This window comes from Phalangium opilio, unplaced genomic scaffold, assembly GCF_054372755.1.
Source record: "Phalangium opilio isolate 3A_F unplaced genomic scaffold, DU_Popi_V2 ptg000011l_1, whole genome shotgun sequence".
NCBI classification, from domain to species: Eukaryota; Metazoa; Arthropoda; class Arachnida; order Opiliones; family Phalangiidae; genus Phalangium; species Phalangium opilio.
In genome coordinates, this window is record NW_028324147.1 from 853,800 (window position 1) to 870,326 (window position 16,527).

At 34.4% G+C, this 16,527-nt stretch overlaps 2 protein-coding genes across 2 annotated transcripts; both read right to left on the bottom strand.

The window, feature by feature from the left end:
* Positions 1-100: 100 nt before the first annotated feature.
* aPKC (protein kinase C iota type) lies at positions 101-13,231 on the bottom strand. The gene is made up of 15 exons (XM_089857303.1): positions 13,074-13,231; positions 12,701-12,804; positions 12,485-12,606; positions 10,403-10,492; positions 10,261-10,311; positions 9,077-9,162; positions 7,788-7,922; positions 7,609-7,723; positions 7,428-7,543; positions 6,401-6,797; positions 6,245-6,330; positions 5,880-6,173; positions 5,697-5,786; positions 5,449-5,564; positions 101-2,282 (listed from the first exon to the last, which is right to left on the bottom strand). The coding sequence occupies exons 2-15, from the start codon at positions 12,763-12,765 to the stop codon at positions 2,198-2,200; spliced, it is 1,848 nt and encodes a 615-aa protein (XP_089713429.1). The 5' UTR covers positions 12,766-12,804; positions 13,074-13,231; the 3' UTR covers positions 101-2,197.
* A 577-nt stretch (positions 13,232-13,808) lies between these two features.
* On the bottom strand, positions 13,809-16,443 carry AP-2mu (adaptor protein complex 2, mu subunit). Its single transcript, XM_089857326.1, has 8 exons — positions 16,288-16,443; positions 15,989-16,089; positions 15,658-15,923; positions 15,377-15,595; positions 15,045-15,312; positions 14,750-14,983; positions 14,576-14,687; positions 13,809-14,514 (listed from the first exon to the last, which is right to left on the bottom strand). Exons 2-8 carry the CDS (start codon positions 16,060-16,062, stop codon positions 14,380-14,382), a joined length of 1,308 nt encoding a protein of 435 aa, XP_089713452.1. The 5' UTR covers positions 16,063-16,089; positions 16,288-16,443; the 3' UTR covers positions 13,809-14,379.
* Between the last annotated feature and the right edge of the window lie 84 nt (positions 16,444-16,527).

A 16,527-nucleotide genomic window follows, 5' to 3' on the forward strand; every position in this document is an offset into this window, starting at 1 on the left:
AACGTAGTATCTATTGTCTCATTCCATGGAGTCATCCACTTTTGATGGATTTAAAACTTACTCCAAAACGGTTAAAACTCCCAATTAAAATATATACAAATTGAAAATAATTCATTTTTTTAATTAAGGGTATATATAGCTGCGTACAAAAAATTCTTGTGCCACAATTTTTATTCTTTTTTTTTCTCATGGTTTTCAAATTATTCCTTGAATCCTAATATTACCATCCACTATTTTTATATGTTTTTTTTTACAAGCCGCAAGCGAACAAAACCGAAACATTTTTTATTTTAATATAACATGGCCAAAAATCAAAATATCGTAAATATTTTCCCGAACATCTCATTATTTCAACACTCTTTTTAAACAGTTTAGGTAATTTCTAGCGGTTGCTTGCACGGTGTGAACTAATTCACAACGTTCACAATCAATCAATTCATTTAAAAAACATATATATTGGTCACAAATCTAGAAGATACTCTGTGAAACAAAAGCTTCACGTTCATTTTCAAAAATGTCCCATTTTTTTACACGTTTCTTTTTTTAAAATATCCCTATACACTCAGTTATATTTCTTCCAAATAAATACATTCCAAAATAAGTATTTGTAGTAAAAAAATTATCATGTAAACAAACAAATAAACTAAAATATGTTGTTTACTCTTTATTTATTTTATGGCAGTTTAAAAAAAAATTAAAAGGCTTATGGTGATTGATGGTTTAGTTCAATTTAAAAATATATTTTAGAGGCAAGAATGAATTATTTTTGGTTAAATTTAATTATTTTAATTTTCATCAAAACTTAAATCTACTTGTGTAGGAACTGAGTTATTTATTTTTCTTATTTAGTATTTTTGTTTATTCTTATTTATTCCAAAAGGCACTATTTTTTATTAATTATTTAACTTGAATGTTTGGTTTTTGAGAAACTACGATTAATTTATTAAAATAAAATTAAACTTTTTAATTTTGTTTTCTAATTATTGCACTAATTAATATTGGCGCCTAATTATTAAATTTTAATGCCAAATAAGTACTTAATAATTTAAATATACAGTTTAATTTCGATATGTTTAGTTCCAATTATTAAATTAATCATAGTTAAATTAAATTAAATTAAATAAATCCCAAATATAAGAAAAAAATGAATTAAAATAACTATAGGTTAATGAGGCAAGTTTCACGTTAATTAATTTTTAACTTTTACACAGGCATTAATAGTTAAGTTTTAAATTACGTAATGTATTACCATAATAGAGCTATTAATTATTTATACCCAAAGTTCCACTCGAGGTTTTCAATTCCGCTATATATTTTTTGCATAGTTCAAAGTTCATCTATGCCTAAGATCTTTCTTCCAATTTTAACGATAGTGCCATTTAAAATTAAATTTAATACGACGTTGGGGGGGAGGAAGGGGGGGGGGTTTCTATTGACGAACCCCGTTAATATCTTACACCTTATTTAAAGTCCTAATTAGTTTAATTACTTACATTAATTTCAAAATACTTATTATTTTATAATTATTCTACGCCTAAATGCTTGAAACCTTGAAACCTATCGAGGCAATTGTTGAAGGTACCAAAAAATGTGCTTTCATTTATTTTCTTTATGTTTTTATTAAATTTACATATTTCTATGAAACATTGTTTGTTTTAAAAAATATTTTGTCCCTAAATTAGGATTCATTTTATTTTGACGGCGGAAGAAGGCAATTTATGGAATTTTCACGGAATGTTTTTTTTTTTTCTTTTTGGAAATTTCGTGTTTATTTTTTTAATTGCACACTAATATAAAACAACTAAACACATTTAAGGGGGTTTAATAAATATATCTTAAGCTTAAATTGTGCACATTTGCTAACTCGTGGTGTTAAACAAACTAACAATTATGATTTTAACGAAAGCTGAGCATTGTTTTCTTCTTCTGTTTATAGTATTTACTAGCTACACAATTATTACTTTTTAATTTTTTTTAGCTGTTATACTAAATGGTAGTGTGTATTTATTTGTTTGTATGTTTTCTTCGGTAACTAGTAGGGGTATTTATTTATTTATTTATTTATTTTCCTAATTTGTTTATTTGTTTATTATCCCCCCTCCTAATCCTTTAGGGTTTTATTGTTTTTTATATATTGGAAGAAAAATAATAATAAAAATATGAACTAACCCTTTATTTGTTTGTTTGTTTGTTTCTTTTAGACGCAATCCTCCATTGACATCAAAAGAGGGTTTACGTACTCGAACCCTTCAAATTCCGATTGGTCAATTTTTTCTATTGATCTGTTGATGAAATTGGATATAAATATATTAAAACCTTGAAAAATTGACGAAATCCGAGCATCTTTCACGCAAAACGGGAAGTTTTAGGGTATTTTTTGACGCAAAAAAGGTGGGTGGTCTAAAATTGAGATGGTTTTGAGATAACAGCGACAAATTTTGAGCATTTTTTCAAAATAATCGCGCTTCAAAAACACACCAGGTGTTCCCAGGTAGGAGAACCAAAAATTCCAGAATGAAATTCTGCTAAAATTCTTACAACGAAGTCGATGTAACTTTGCCAAAAAACTAAAGGAGATTTTACAGTTGGCCACGATACTGACATTGAGACAAAAACCCGCCCTAAAATACCTACAGTCTTATAATTTAAACCGTTTTAAAAATAATTCCACACACACCCACAAGTTACCAACTCTCAGAATCTACAAAACTAAAGAAACCACATTCAAATTCCCAATAACCAGCTCCGACAAAAATATTATTAAACCTAATTTTAGAGACATCGCGTCGCGCAAATTCTCTACAAAGATACCACAATGAAGCGGGACCACTTGTTTAAAAAATATCGCCGGCAGACAGTTGGCAAAGATTTCGAATTTATCTTTAAAATTAGACTTTGAGATTTTCCAGGAAGGCATGACTTGTAAATTAAAGAAAAGAAAGAAATAACGAGTGAAGAATTCATTGTTCTAGACTGGCACCGTGCTGTCTGAAAAACCACATTAGAGACGCGCTTGTGTGTTGTATACGGAGGTGTTAAAGAAAGACACACCAGTTAAAATTTCCCATTATAATTCGCCAATGATTGTTGCTGACTGCCACTAATATTTTTAGTCTGACTGAAAGTCTAGAGGGTTCCTTCGATTTATTTTTAGAAATAGAGGCTAGACACCCAAGTGTAGCGACTATATTATGTAACTGATTGAACTCGATGCGTTTAAACGAATTATTTGCCATGAGTTTCCATGATTTTTATCTCAGCCCTTTAGCAAGACGAAGTTAGTTAGAAAACTACTAGAACTCCTCTATCTGATTGACTCCTTACTAAGAGTTTCATGGAATTTTCCATGAGTTTGAAAGCACCCCCTATGAGTTTCCACGAGTCTAACCCCCCACCCCTTTTGCAAAGTCCGTTTAAAACTAACCAAAACACCTCAATCAAATTGGCCCCTTAAAAGACCTCTTCCCAAACACGTCTCCTTGAATTTTCCGTGAGTTTGAAAGAACCCGGCAAAGTTAATTCCCATGAGTTTGAAAGAATCCCGATGATTTCATTTCCATGATATTAAAAATCACCCCGTTCTCAAAATCCCTTTTAAACCCATAAAACCCGATCAATTTGTTCCCATGTTGCGTCTTAACAAAACAACTGGGAAGAATTTTGTAGACCAAAATAGACGAGAAGAATTTCTTGGCATTAACTGAAAAGCGATCACTCCTTTTCCAACGAGGAGACAACCGCGTAACTCCTTATTTTGGACGTCGACAATATCAGAGAGAGAGAGAGAGAGGCAGTTTAGGTCTAACTTTAGAAGCGACCCACTGACCTCTAAAATAAACCCCGGAAGTTATTTCGTCTCCAAAGAAAATAGGCCAAAATAGGACGCGAATAAAGAGAGAGAGAAAAACCATCGCTGAAGTTCTAAAACTGTTTTAACTACGTCACCAAACGCGATAAATGGATGTACATGTATCATAAGTTTATATTACGAAGTATAGCACTTATAAACTTATGATAATAGCTAAGCCTACTTGTATTTAAGCAGCATTAAAGAAATTAAGAGAAACAGTGTCTGGTTTGGTATCAACCGAAATTACCTACACTTAAACATTATTCAAATTATCCGTGTCTTATAGCGCCTGAGAAAGTAGAAACACTACGCAGTTTAACATTACGTATTAGTCCGCCTTAGTTTTGGCATGAAAAACTAAAAAACAGCTAGGGTTGGGTCTAATTTTTGATTAATTACGCGTAACATTACATAAATTTCTAGTCTGATGTTTAAATTAGTCTAATGCCATTCGTCGTTCATTCAGTTTACCGAGCCAAATTTTTAACTATGCGCGTAGCTTATGCGTTCATTATCCGTGTGTGTGTTCGTTAGTTTGTGGGTGGCGCGTTTGTTAGTGGATCTCGGATACGCGAAAACGACAAGTTTCGTTAGAAACTGGTTAAGATTACTACGCTATCAGCTTAGAGATCGTATTGGGAAAGAAAGAAATTGGTACAACTATAGCGGTCACTTTGACCACCCGCGGTGAAGCTCTTATCTTTACTTATCTACCCCCTTCAATGGCAGATCAAATAGAGATAGCGCGGGGCGGGGCGGCAGGTACTTACACTATTCAATAGGTAATTTACGACAACTTTACTTGACACTAAACTAAACTTAAAGGCCCCCTACTGCGAGGGTTTGATTTTGAATGAGATTGGGTGAGAGGAAAGATTTAGTCAAAATAGTTTCTTTAACTACCAGTTCTTCCAGTTAGCGAGGGAGGACTGGGAATGCGGGATATGACAAAAGGTTTGTTGCGCCGGCGCGGTAGCGATTATAAATTATATAGGCCTATATTGGACCCGAAATTTCAACAAAACCTCCGCGAGGACGTTCGTTTAACACGTAGATATTAAAAATAAGTAATTGCTACCTTGTTTTAACGTATGCCTAGAAGTAACCAAGATTCGTGACAAAGACGACGGTGGAGAGGCGAGATTTTTTGGCATGATTAAACACCAAAATGCGTTGTTACAATGAAGCGACTTTGCCCAGCGCTTATTTATAAACTCGTAATGCTTGTCAGTGGTTTTTCAACATGTTTTAAGGCAAATTTACAACCGAAATTGTTATTCAGCAACAATGTTTAAGATAAACGAGTTGAACAATGTGCCAAGAACTAAACCCTTTTGCGAAACAATTGGCGAAACGAATGCCAAACTTTTACTTTTCACTCCCGAATCTTTCTAAATATATTAACTTTTCCTGGTCTAAAATTAGTACTTTGTAACAACTTTAATTAATTATCTCATTAGCTAATCTTAATTGACCTTAACGCGTGTTTAAAGGAAGGAATACGCGATAATTCTAAATGTCCTCCATGTAACAATATTAAATACTTGACAATATCAAGTTAATAAGCATTTAAATGATAATTAAAACAAAGTACTTACGAATCATCTGGTGTTAGCTGCACAGGTTCATTAGTGAACTGCGGATCAAAGTGTTCCAGATCACGGTCCGTTTCCAGTTTTGGTTTGTACGGTGGGGCAATTTGTTTTCCTTCCAACTGCAAAAGAAAATGATAAAAACGCGATTAAGACCTTTAAGTAGTTTAATTAAAGATAATTATTTAAAACCTGTAATTAGTTTAATTACTTAAAGATAAGGTATATTAAGTATCTTTTAATTAGTCTCTTACCATTTCCCATTCAATACTTTTGAAGAAAGGATGTCCAGTAATATCAGCAAATCCAGTTTGCGGATGACATCCAAGGCGCTCGGCCGGATTCTTAATTGAAATTAAAATAAAATAAACATTAATTTTAATTAAAAATAACTTGGGGGGGAGGGGTTAAAAATTAAAATGGTCGAGAGAGCTTACTTTATTGAGAAAACCTTTGAGCACGGACTGAGCTTTAACGGAAATGGAGCGCGGGATACGTATCGTCTTTTCAAGGATAACTTGAAACAAGAAATCCTCCGTATTTTGATCGGGGTTCTCGGCGGCCCCGACAATATCGAACGGAGAACGTCCGGCCAACATTTCGTAGAGTAAGACTCCCAAAGCCCACCAATCAACGCTGAAATCGTAATCTTCCCCTCGTAAAATCTCAGGGGCAATGTAATTGGGAGTTCCGCAAAATGTACTCGTCGTGTCTCCGGGTCGTATCCCTTCCTATAACGATCAAACAAAAACCATTCAAAACCCAAACTCAAAATTTTGAGTCAAAAAAGGTAATTACGCACTTTACACATTCCATAATCCGTTAATTTAATGTGTCCCTCGTGGTCTAAGAGCACATTGTCTAGTTTCAGATCTCTGTAAATAATTCCTGAACGAAAACGAGATTAATTAGGATTAAATTAACTAACAACGCAACGGAGTAAGTAATAGTTACTAACCTCTTTCGTGTAGAAAATTCAAGGCCAGGGAGATTTCAGCGGCGTAGAATCGAGCGTGTTCTTCGGGAAGACGTCTCTGGCGTTGCATATGGAACATCAAATCGCCTCCTCGAACGAATTCAATGACGAAAAACAAACGACTCGGAGTTTGGAAACAGGAATGCAATCCTACCAAGAACGGGTAATTGGAGGCCGTCTCAAAGACGTGTTTCTCCGTTTGAACCCAATCAATGTCCTCGTCGTCCGTCACCAATTCCTTTTTGATGACTTTCATGGCGTAGATTCTTTTGGTCGTTCGCAACTCCACCATCAGAACTTTAGCGTAAGAACCTCGACCGATAACGCGAACCAAATCAAAATCGTCCAAGTTGTACTGCCGGGAACCTTCATTATCGGCCTGTTGTTAAATTAGAATTTAAGGTGGAAATTAGACACTTAAATCGACAGTTAACTTAAAACTGTCACTATAACACGCTTTACGAACACTAACTAAAATTTAACTTAAACAAACGATCTTTGTAACTGTATCGCACGTTACAAATACAGATACAGATACAGATAATTTTAACTAAAACTTAACTCTAAGATTTAATTAGTTAACGCACCGTATCGTCATTAAGAACCATTTAGAAATAAATAAATTAATTTAAAAATAATATAAACGCGTAGACGTAATTTAAGAGTACGTCACTTAGGCACAACGTGTTCTTAAAAAGAGTTAACTAGACTAAAATAACGGCCGGCACATGTACAGAAAAGGACCCAAATCAAACTAGGATATCACTTTACAAATAAAAAGATAAGAAAGTACGAATTTCAAAGTAAATCCCGAATCTAAAACGGGCCAAATTTAAATCGCGCTTATTTATCAACAAGCACGCTTTTGCAAGCGTTCACTTTTCACGTATTTGCTTTGATTTCATCAATCAAAAGTGATAAGATACTCGATAAGAAACATTATGGTAACCTTTACCCCCCGTGTATCAAACAACAACACAAGAAGGCAAAACTGAAAGGATGTACTTACGTCTTTGGATGAGATATCAACTTGCTGAGCATTGAAAGCCGAAACAGCGTCTAAATCTTGGTTAAGGTTATCTCTAATGTCCCGATTAGTTCGTTTCTTACCAGCGGGAGTGCCAGCTATTAATAGCCGGAATTATTAATTAAATTAATCAATAATTAACGAACGAACGATTATTACTGACTTCTAACTAACGAAGCCCGATCAACGGAATCTCCGTTAGTAGATCCATCAACCGAATCAGACGCGACTCGACCCGAAGCCGGCGTTGAAGAGCCCGAATCCAAATGATTAATATCCTTAAATTTAATTAAAATTAACGGGTTAAATCGTTAATTTTAATTAAATATATTATTCTTTTACCGTAGAGGCGAGACTACAGGGTAGTTTGACCAATTTGTGACACTTTTTGTGAACCATCAACTTGCAGTTGATACATTTAAATCCTTGTCTACCTAACCCCCAGATTCGATCGGCGCAATAAGCGCAAAAGGCTTTCTGCAATTATAATTGATATTTACGCGTAAGTACCGTTAATTTTAACGGTCATTTTAGATTACGAGCGAAACAACGGGGTAACCACTTTTAGAACGAACGGATTTTAGAAATTTTGAAGAAAATAGAGAAGATTTAAAAGATTCAAATGAAATATTCGAGTACGAACTTTCAAGCATAAATTGAGCGCGTTTTGAGCGCGAAATAGAGACGTTTTTAAGCTTTTCCAAGCGAACGTTATTAAGAATATCAAATAAAAATAGACACTGACAACAATCATCACCTCAAAATTCCCCATAAACAAATAAACGGCAAATAGAAAATTGTCATAGAGCTAAAAGGTTTTAACACTTATTGAAACAATAAATCGAGCTAGACTACGGTACAATTCTAATTCATGCCAGCCCAAATTAGCAAATCATTTCCGACGATAAAGACAGACACACAAAAGGCGCCCAGTCAACAAATTTTTCAAGAAATAAAAAAGCCAGAATAAAAACTAACGCTGTCATTTGAATATATAATAACAATCCTCTGGGAAAAGCATGGAAGAATAATTGTCGAAGATTATTAGACCTCGGAAACCTTACAACGTCGTACGCCGCAAAATTAAACCGAGCGCAAATGATTCAGGCTCTAAGTTCTAGGCATAAACCTTACAAATCCTAATTCCAAGTAAATTCCACGACTTCGCGGTATAAGAAGGCTTCTTCACCACCGATGGTAAAACATTTCCTCGAGTTTCAACTTCTTAAACTAGAGGATATGAGGAGCACAGCGTTATCAAAAATTAACGCGAGTTAACATTTTTAAGAAACAGTTTTTCTTATTCTCTAGTTTATAAGAAAGCGTGGGGCGAAAAAATTAGACAACTACGGTGGCGGTGGTGAAGTTTCAAAATTGACGGAAGAGAAAGATAAAGAAATGTGTAGATGTATGTATTTAATGTAGACTACTATCTAGAGTTTCACGATCATTATGGCTGCAGGATGGTAGACGTTATTCTATTTCTACCAGCTATGACGCGAAAAAAAAGGATGTCGTTTAACGTATAGAGACGAGTAGGGTAGTGTAGGGTACGCGTTGAGAATGGTGGTAATATTAAAACCGTTTAGCTCTTGTCTCTTACTCTAAATTTAAAATAAATTTATATTTACCCTATTAAATCTTTTGGCTTGAAATATATGTCCATTAATCCTATACAGTTTGCGCCAACGTCTAGCGCCTCGACGATATATACTTTCTGTAATAATTAAAGTTACGTAAGCTTAATTAAAAGATAACTCACCAATTATTAAATGAAGGCATTGCCAAGTTTTAATGTCAAAATAAATTCCAAAATTGAGAGCTTGCGAGTTTTGAAATTTCTGCAAGTCGCTCAAACACTACCGATTTCCGTCCAAGTCGCTCAAACACTACCGATTTCCGTCCAAGTCGCTCAAACACTACAGTTTGCCGTCAAAGTCGCTCAAACACTACCGATTTCCGTCCAAGTCGCTCAAACACTACCGATTTCCGTCCAAGTCGCTCAAACACTACCGATTTCCGTCCAAGTCGCTCAAACACTACAGTTTGCCGTCAAAGTCGCTCAAACACTACCGTTTACCGTCCAAGTCGCTCAAACACTACGGATTACCGTCCAAGTAACTCAAACACTACCGTTTACAGTCCAAGTAACTCAAACACTACCGTTTACAGTCCAAGTAACTCAAACACTACCGTTTACAGTCCAAGTAACTCAAACACTACCGTTTACAGTCCAAGTAACTCAAACACTACCGTTTACAGTCCAAGTAACTCAAACACTACCGTTTACAGTCCAAGTAACTCAAACACTACCGTTTACAGTCCAAGTAACTCAAACACTACCGTTTACAGTCCAAGTAACTCAAACACTACCGTTTACAGTCCAAGTAACTCAAACACTACCGTTTACAGTCCAAGTAACTCAAACACTAGTTTGCCGTCAAAGTCGCTCAAACACTACCGATTTCCGTCCAATTCGCTCAAACACTACCGATTTCCGTCCAAGTCGCTCAAACACTACCGTTCACTACCGATTACCGTCTAACTCGCTCAAACACTACCGATTACCGTCCAAGTCGCTCAAACACTACCGATTACCGTCCAAGACGCTCAAATACTACCGATTTCCGTCCAATTCGCTCAAATACTACCGATTTCCGTCCAATTCGCTCAAAGACTACCGTTTACCGTCCAATTCGCTCAAAGACTACCGTTTACCGTCCAAGTCACCCAAATATTATACATTCCCAAAGTACTACAGATTTCCCTCCAAGCCGCTCAAATACTATAAATTATACAAAAATATATAACTTACTGTCTTCCCCTTGGCACGGTAAGCCAGGTACCGTTGGTATGCTTGGAAATACTGTGGAAAAATTAATAAAAGACGAAATTAGTGATTACCTTTAGACAACTAAATTAATTTAAAAAAATTCAGGAAAAATAGTGATAAATACCATGAATTGTAATCTCGGAATCCTTATTAACTTCGTATAACCGAATGGCTTCATCTAATTCGGCTTGCGTTGAAATAATACAAGGATCCCCTTTTAAAAACAAAGTAAAACCAACTTTAATTAAAACCTAGGCTTAACAAAGACGTACGATCTCGATAATCTATAACTGAACTGAACGTACTAACTTTTAAAAAACGATTTCAAAGCGCTTATACGCAAACTTCCAGTACAAAACATTCTACGTATACGTTTCTAGACTATTAATAATCGTAGAGAATCGAGAAACTTTGAAAATAAACGCCGTTTCATGCTCTCAACTCTCATAAAAGTAACAGGTGAGTTGTTAAAAAATCTTATATCTAAGCTTTCAGAGAGAGTGTCGTTAGATAATAAAAACGCCGAACTATTATAATTATTTTATAATCGCAGACTCTATGGCGATTACTATAGAAAAACTTTAGTAGTTCTAAAAGAGTTGGGTCCCGTACGGTTTATCTTCGATAAGATAAGGGACGTTTCTTAGGCTAAAGTTAGCGAATACTATTGCGTAAGCTGAACAAAGTTCACTTTACACATTAGCCGAGATTACACCTCCTTCCCAGGGTTCCTTGGGAGCCTATTATATTTTTTAGAATCAGGGTATCAAATATCTAAAGATTGTATTTTATAGACAAAGGCATAGTTCGAAATATTTTAACTTGGCAAATCTAGGCCTAGTATTGGCGCGCCACTGCTACAAGTAGTAACTAGATTGTAGCCTAGAAGGAAAAACTGACTAAACCCGTTTGATTTCAATAAATTTTCTTTCTCTATGTTATTATTACTTTTTTATGTTTGTATGTATAATTTACGTTGTTTTTCTAAGGAAAATTATTTTGGTTTTGGGGTATTAATAGGGGTAATTGATTACGGGTAATTTACGTCAAAGTAACAATTTAATGAGCTCATAACTCATTGATTGATATATTAAATTTAAGTACAAATTTGGATGGAGCCGATTTTAAGCTTTAAAATGGCGCTAATTACGTCAAAATCAGATGGTAAATAAAGAAGTTAGGAATTTCATGAGGTCATGAAACTCATTAAATCTCTTAAAACAGTAATAAAATTCTTCATTATGGTCGTATTTTAGCAAAAGTAGTCTAATTTTAAAGTCTACTTAAATTTATACTGTCCCAGAATATAAAATACAAAATCGGGAATTCCCATCCACTAACTAAACTCAAATACCATTGAAACATATGATAAAAAATGCTATTATTTAAGCAGCGACTGTACACGGATTTAAATATCAAAAATTAAAATGAAAATAAATTTAAAATTCTATGTAATCAAATAGTTACTTAGGCATAAATACGTGGTTCAAAATGACAGGTGCATATTCATAATTATAAAATGAATTTCACCATAAACGCGCACGCAGTGGCGAAGCTACCCATTCTTTTACACTCAAAAATTCCATTTTCCAAGGTTGGGGTATAATATAGGTTAATGATAGAACTTCCTTTTCTACCTGTTCTAAAAATCCCAGACCACCGAGGGGACTAACACTAACTTCCTCTAAACAGTTCTTATAAAATAACTCCCTCCATGAAAGACCAAGGCCTAATAAATTTAGGTTTAATCTACAATTTACGATATTGGAAGAGCTAAATCAGTAAAACTAAAAATGACCGATTTCCAATCCTACTTTTTACTATTGCTTTACATAGATAGTATCGACCCCCTCGTTTACTGGGAACTGTTCTCCCACTAAGCCCTGATCAAACTACCGTCTCTATGTATGAGCAGCGTCATAATTCTCAAATCTCAAAAAAAAAAAGAACAGGATACATTGGCTTAGGGGCAATGTTTAAATTTGTTACTGGTGTATTTGTGGAATAAAATAATAATAGATTTAGATGGTACAGCCTACAGGATATGGCGGAAAACTTATGTACCAGTCACCAAAAAGAGAATATTTTCAAACATAATTAAGCCTACATTTACATTTCCTACGCGTATTCCTTGCGTAAGTTCCGTTAACTATTAATTAATTTAAATTCTATCCGTAAGAATAATGAATTAAAATGCAATTCTTACCTTCCTCGTCAACCCATTTCATTGTGAATGGCTGTTCGACCGTAAAGTTACAAATATCACGCATTTCTTTACACAATTCTTCTAACGTAATTCCCGGTTCGATATAGGTGACCATAATACCGCTGTAATTTTATATTATTTCAATATTAATTTACAATCAAAGACCAATTTTACGGAGATATTTACGTAATTAAAATTAAATCAAACAAAACTTACCCTTGATAAGCGGTTTTGACTCTAATTTCAGGTCCATCAGACGCGGTCGTGTTTTTAAACGACATTTTCGCGGTGGGATTGAGCTAATTTCGTTATTTAAACGGCTGAAAATAATTAAATTTATCTTATTAATTAACTAGAACCGTTAACAGTTAACTTCCATCATCCCGTGTCTAATTTCCTCATCATTGATGCATTTGATGATGAGTAATTCATTAAGCCTTGGCTTCATTTCCCGCCGTCTAGTCAGTCCGTCGACTCCGTGTCTCCGTCCGTCCAAACTTATCGACGACGACAGAAGCCAAGGCTTAACGCTAATTCTAACTTTTACGCCTTAATTTCGATAAATTATTAATTAAATGAAAATAATAACCTATTGTAACTGGTTATCCATATCCTAAAAGGTATTTAAAACACAAAAAACACTCGCGAAAGCAGATTTTGCTTCTCAAATGTTTAATCCAAGACCGCCGCCGCCGACTCACGTTTATCCCGAAATAAAAAATCACGACTGACAAAGGTTACAAGGACCGGTGTCGCTTATCACTTGAGAAAAGAGCGTGCTAGAATATTTCTCTACTGTCAACTAAAAGTGACATTTTATTAAGATTAGACCTATAATTTCAATACGAGTTGATACTGGAATTTAATCACAAGAGGGTTTCGGTGTAGTGACAAGGTCAAGGTAGGAGCGGGTATAACTAAATTTGTGTCAAAACCACGTAAGTTAAGTACGACAAAGGCTTAAAGATGATATGTTTAGTCAAAAAAATCTAATTTTGCGTGCCGGGAGTCATTAAAAATTGGCATAAGGCGGAAAATTAATCACGAATTCGGAAATGAGGCAATGCGGGTGCACACCCCGTGAAATATTAAACATAAAAATTAAACAAAACTAACAAACCAAATATCGGGATTTAGGCTTAATCACGACCCTTGGGAAGTAGTTTTCGCGTGACGTCATTACATTACCTTCTTAAGCCTAATACATCCGCCATTTTGTTTCCATTTCTATGACGAATTAACATGGTTTTCCAATCACGCAAACGCCCTAAAAATTTAGGAAATATATAAAAAAAAATCGTGATAATAAAAGTAAAAAGCCAAATTTAAATTTCACACTTAGATAACAGTTTTATTTTAATATCCATATTGTTTTTTTTTTCTTTTTAAATTTGTTTTTTACAACTATTTTGTATATTTTTGCTTTTGCTTATTAAAGATATTACCAATGAGGGTTTACAATCATAATAATTATTTATTATAACACTTTTAGAAGCCAAAACAAACAAGTAAACAACGGGAGAAAACAAATAGACCTCAAAATGTTTGTTTTTTTTTTTTGGTTTTTTTAAAGACTACAAAAAAAAATAGACAGTTTATATTTAATTAATGTAAAATAACTAACGATATTTTAACTTAAACCAGTAACAAAAATTATAAGAGCTTTAGAAATCTGAAGAAGAAAAGGGATACTGAAGTAATTAAGGGTGCAAACTTTGGAATGTTGCAACAACAAATACGCGTATTTTTTATGTTTTTTCTTTTTTTCTTTTAGACTTTTTTTTCTCTTAATTTTAATTTCTACCAATATTAAACAATCCACGAAATGTCGAACACTTTTTATTCTCTCGCTGGTTGGCCTTATTTTTATTATTTTCTTTTTTTCTTTCATTTCTTTAGCATCTGGTTTCGTATAAACCACTTCTACCGATATATCTGACCCATTTTATGACATCATGGTCACTGTAGTTGAGTTTTGGTTCAAAAACCTTTAAATAACGCACTTTTAAACCCGAAGGAGCAAAGGGAACCTAAATGGAATAATTAGTAATTAATCTAATTATATTAAATTTAAAACCACAATATTATTACCTCAAAATTCATGGAAATTGGTGGTCTATTCCATTTCTTCTTGTTGTCAGTTTGTAAGAGCTCAATTTCAGCGCTCAGTTGAGTCTCCTTCATTCCAGCCATTCTCTTAATTCTAATTAATTTAATTTAATTAGAATTAGGGCTTTAAAGGGGTAATGGGGGTTGGATACTTACTTCCAAACAATGGCATTCTCACTGGCCTTATACTTTGCTTTCCCTTTCATACAAATGAGTTGAACTCCACTCGTATTCAAAGGTGTCGGAATTCGAACCTCAATCTTTTGTCCAATCAATGAAGGCTTAAAATTGGATTTCAAAACTACTTTCACCTCCATTTTGGTTCTACCAACTTCCCTCACCAAAGGAATAATACGGAAAGGAAAACTGATATCTTTTGTTATCCGATATCTAAATAAATAATTAAATTAATTAAGCTAATTAAATTAAGCCTTAATTTTCCGTGTGTGACCTCATTAGTTCAAATTCTCCATCAGGAGGGATGAAACTTATACTGTGTTCGCTTTCAAACTTGCTCAATTTGACGCACTGATGAAATTGGCAATCATCTATTGCGATGGAAGTTTTACCAGAAGTTCTGGTTGGATCATCAATAGTGCTGGTTTTCCCTTTACTATCCATCGTAATTTTATCATTGATGCCAAATTTACATTCAGGCATTCCTGATAAGTAAGACTTCATGACCACCTTGCCTGCAACGTGGGCACTCAACACTTGACCTAAAAAAAAAGATTATAATAAGAAAAATAGGCCTAATAGACATAAATAGGCCTAATGCAATACCTTGGGGAGACATGAGTAAATTGACGTATTCCAAAACATCCAAGAACAATTCGTTTCTCCTGTATTTGATGCCTTCCCTTCTCCATCCAATTTGACCGGTGACCTGGGATGTTATTTGGCTTTGCTCTTCTTTTGTTTGAGATTTTACTCCTTGTTGGGTGATGAAAGTCTTTAAAATTCCCGTATCAGTATTTTGAGGGTACCCAAAGTCAAGTATTTCTAAAAGAAACGCAAATATTAGACCGTCCAATGTTAATTAGTTTAAGGACCACGCAACTGACCATCTAACAGTTCATAGATGAGTACAAAGTTGTTCTTGACATTCTCTTCGCTTATTTTACCGAAATAAGACTGCATAACTTCGACCATTTTGAGTAGAAACTCGAAAACCATGCCTGCATTGACATTTTGTTTGGTGACTGCCGCCAACCAGATATTGCTTCTTTTAATATGGAAAAAACTGGTTCTAGCTATGTTGGTGACGGGGCTACGAACTTGTTGACGCGCGTGAATCACGTTAACGCGGAAAGCGTCCACCGCGTTTCGTCTAATAGAGTATTAATCTCAATTTAAACACCATAAAAATTAATGATAAAAGCAATGGGAACCTACCCAATATCATCCCGGTAAACCCTAGAGACAAGAACTTCACCCTTATGGTTGTAAATAAATAGCCCTCCAATCATTTTCTTACTTTTTTTTTAAAGCCGCAACTGTTAAATTCAATTAAAATTAAAATTAACTTAATTGAACGTTTAAATAAAAAGAATTTCACCCCACACGGTCCCCACCCCTTCAAAAGTTGACCTTTTAGAAGCCAAGGCTTAAAGAAATTTGGTCTATTTTCTACTTTCCCAAATTACTACTTAATTTATCGCCGCTCTTATTATTTCAAGTGAAATTATAATTACCTTAGAGTTAAAGCATGATAGTTTAAGTCCAATTTCGTGATTAGAAATTAAGCTTTGATTAATTAAATTAATAGGAGCCGGTTTCAAAATTCGTTTGCGAAGCTGCGGGAGAAACACCTCCTTCCTGAATGGCAGCACAGGCACTGGCTTCGTCAAAGTTAATATGAACTAAAGGCAGTTGATAGCTTTCACTTTGCTTTTATCAATAGGAAGAGATCAAAGGCTGCCAATAGCCTAGTT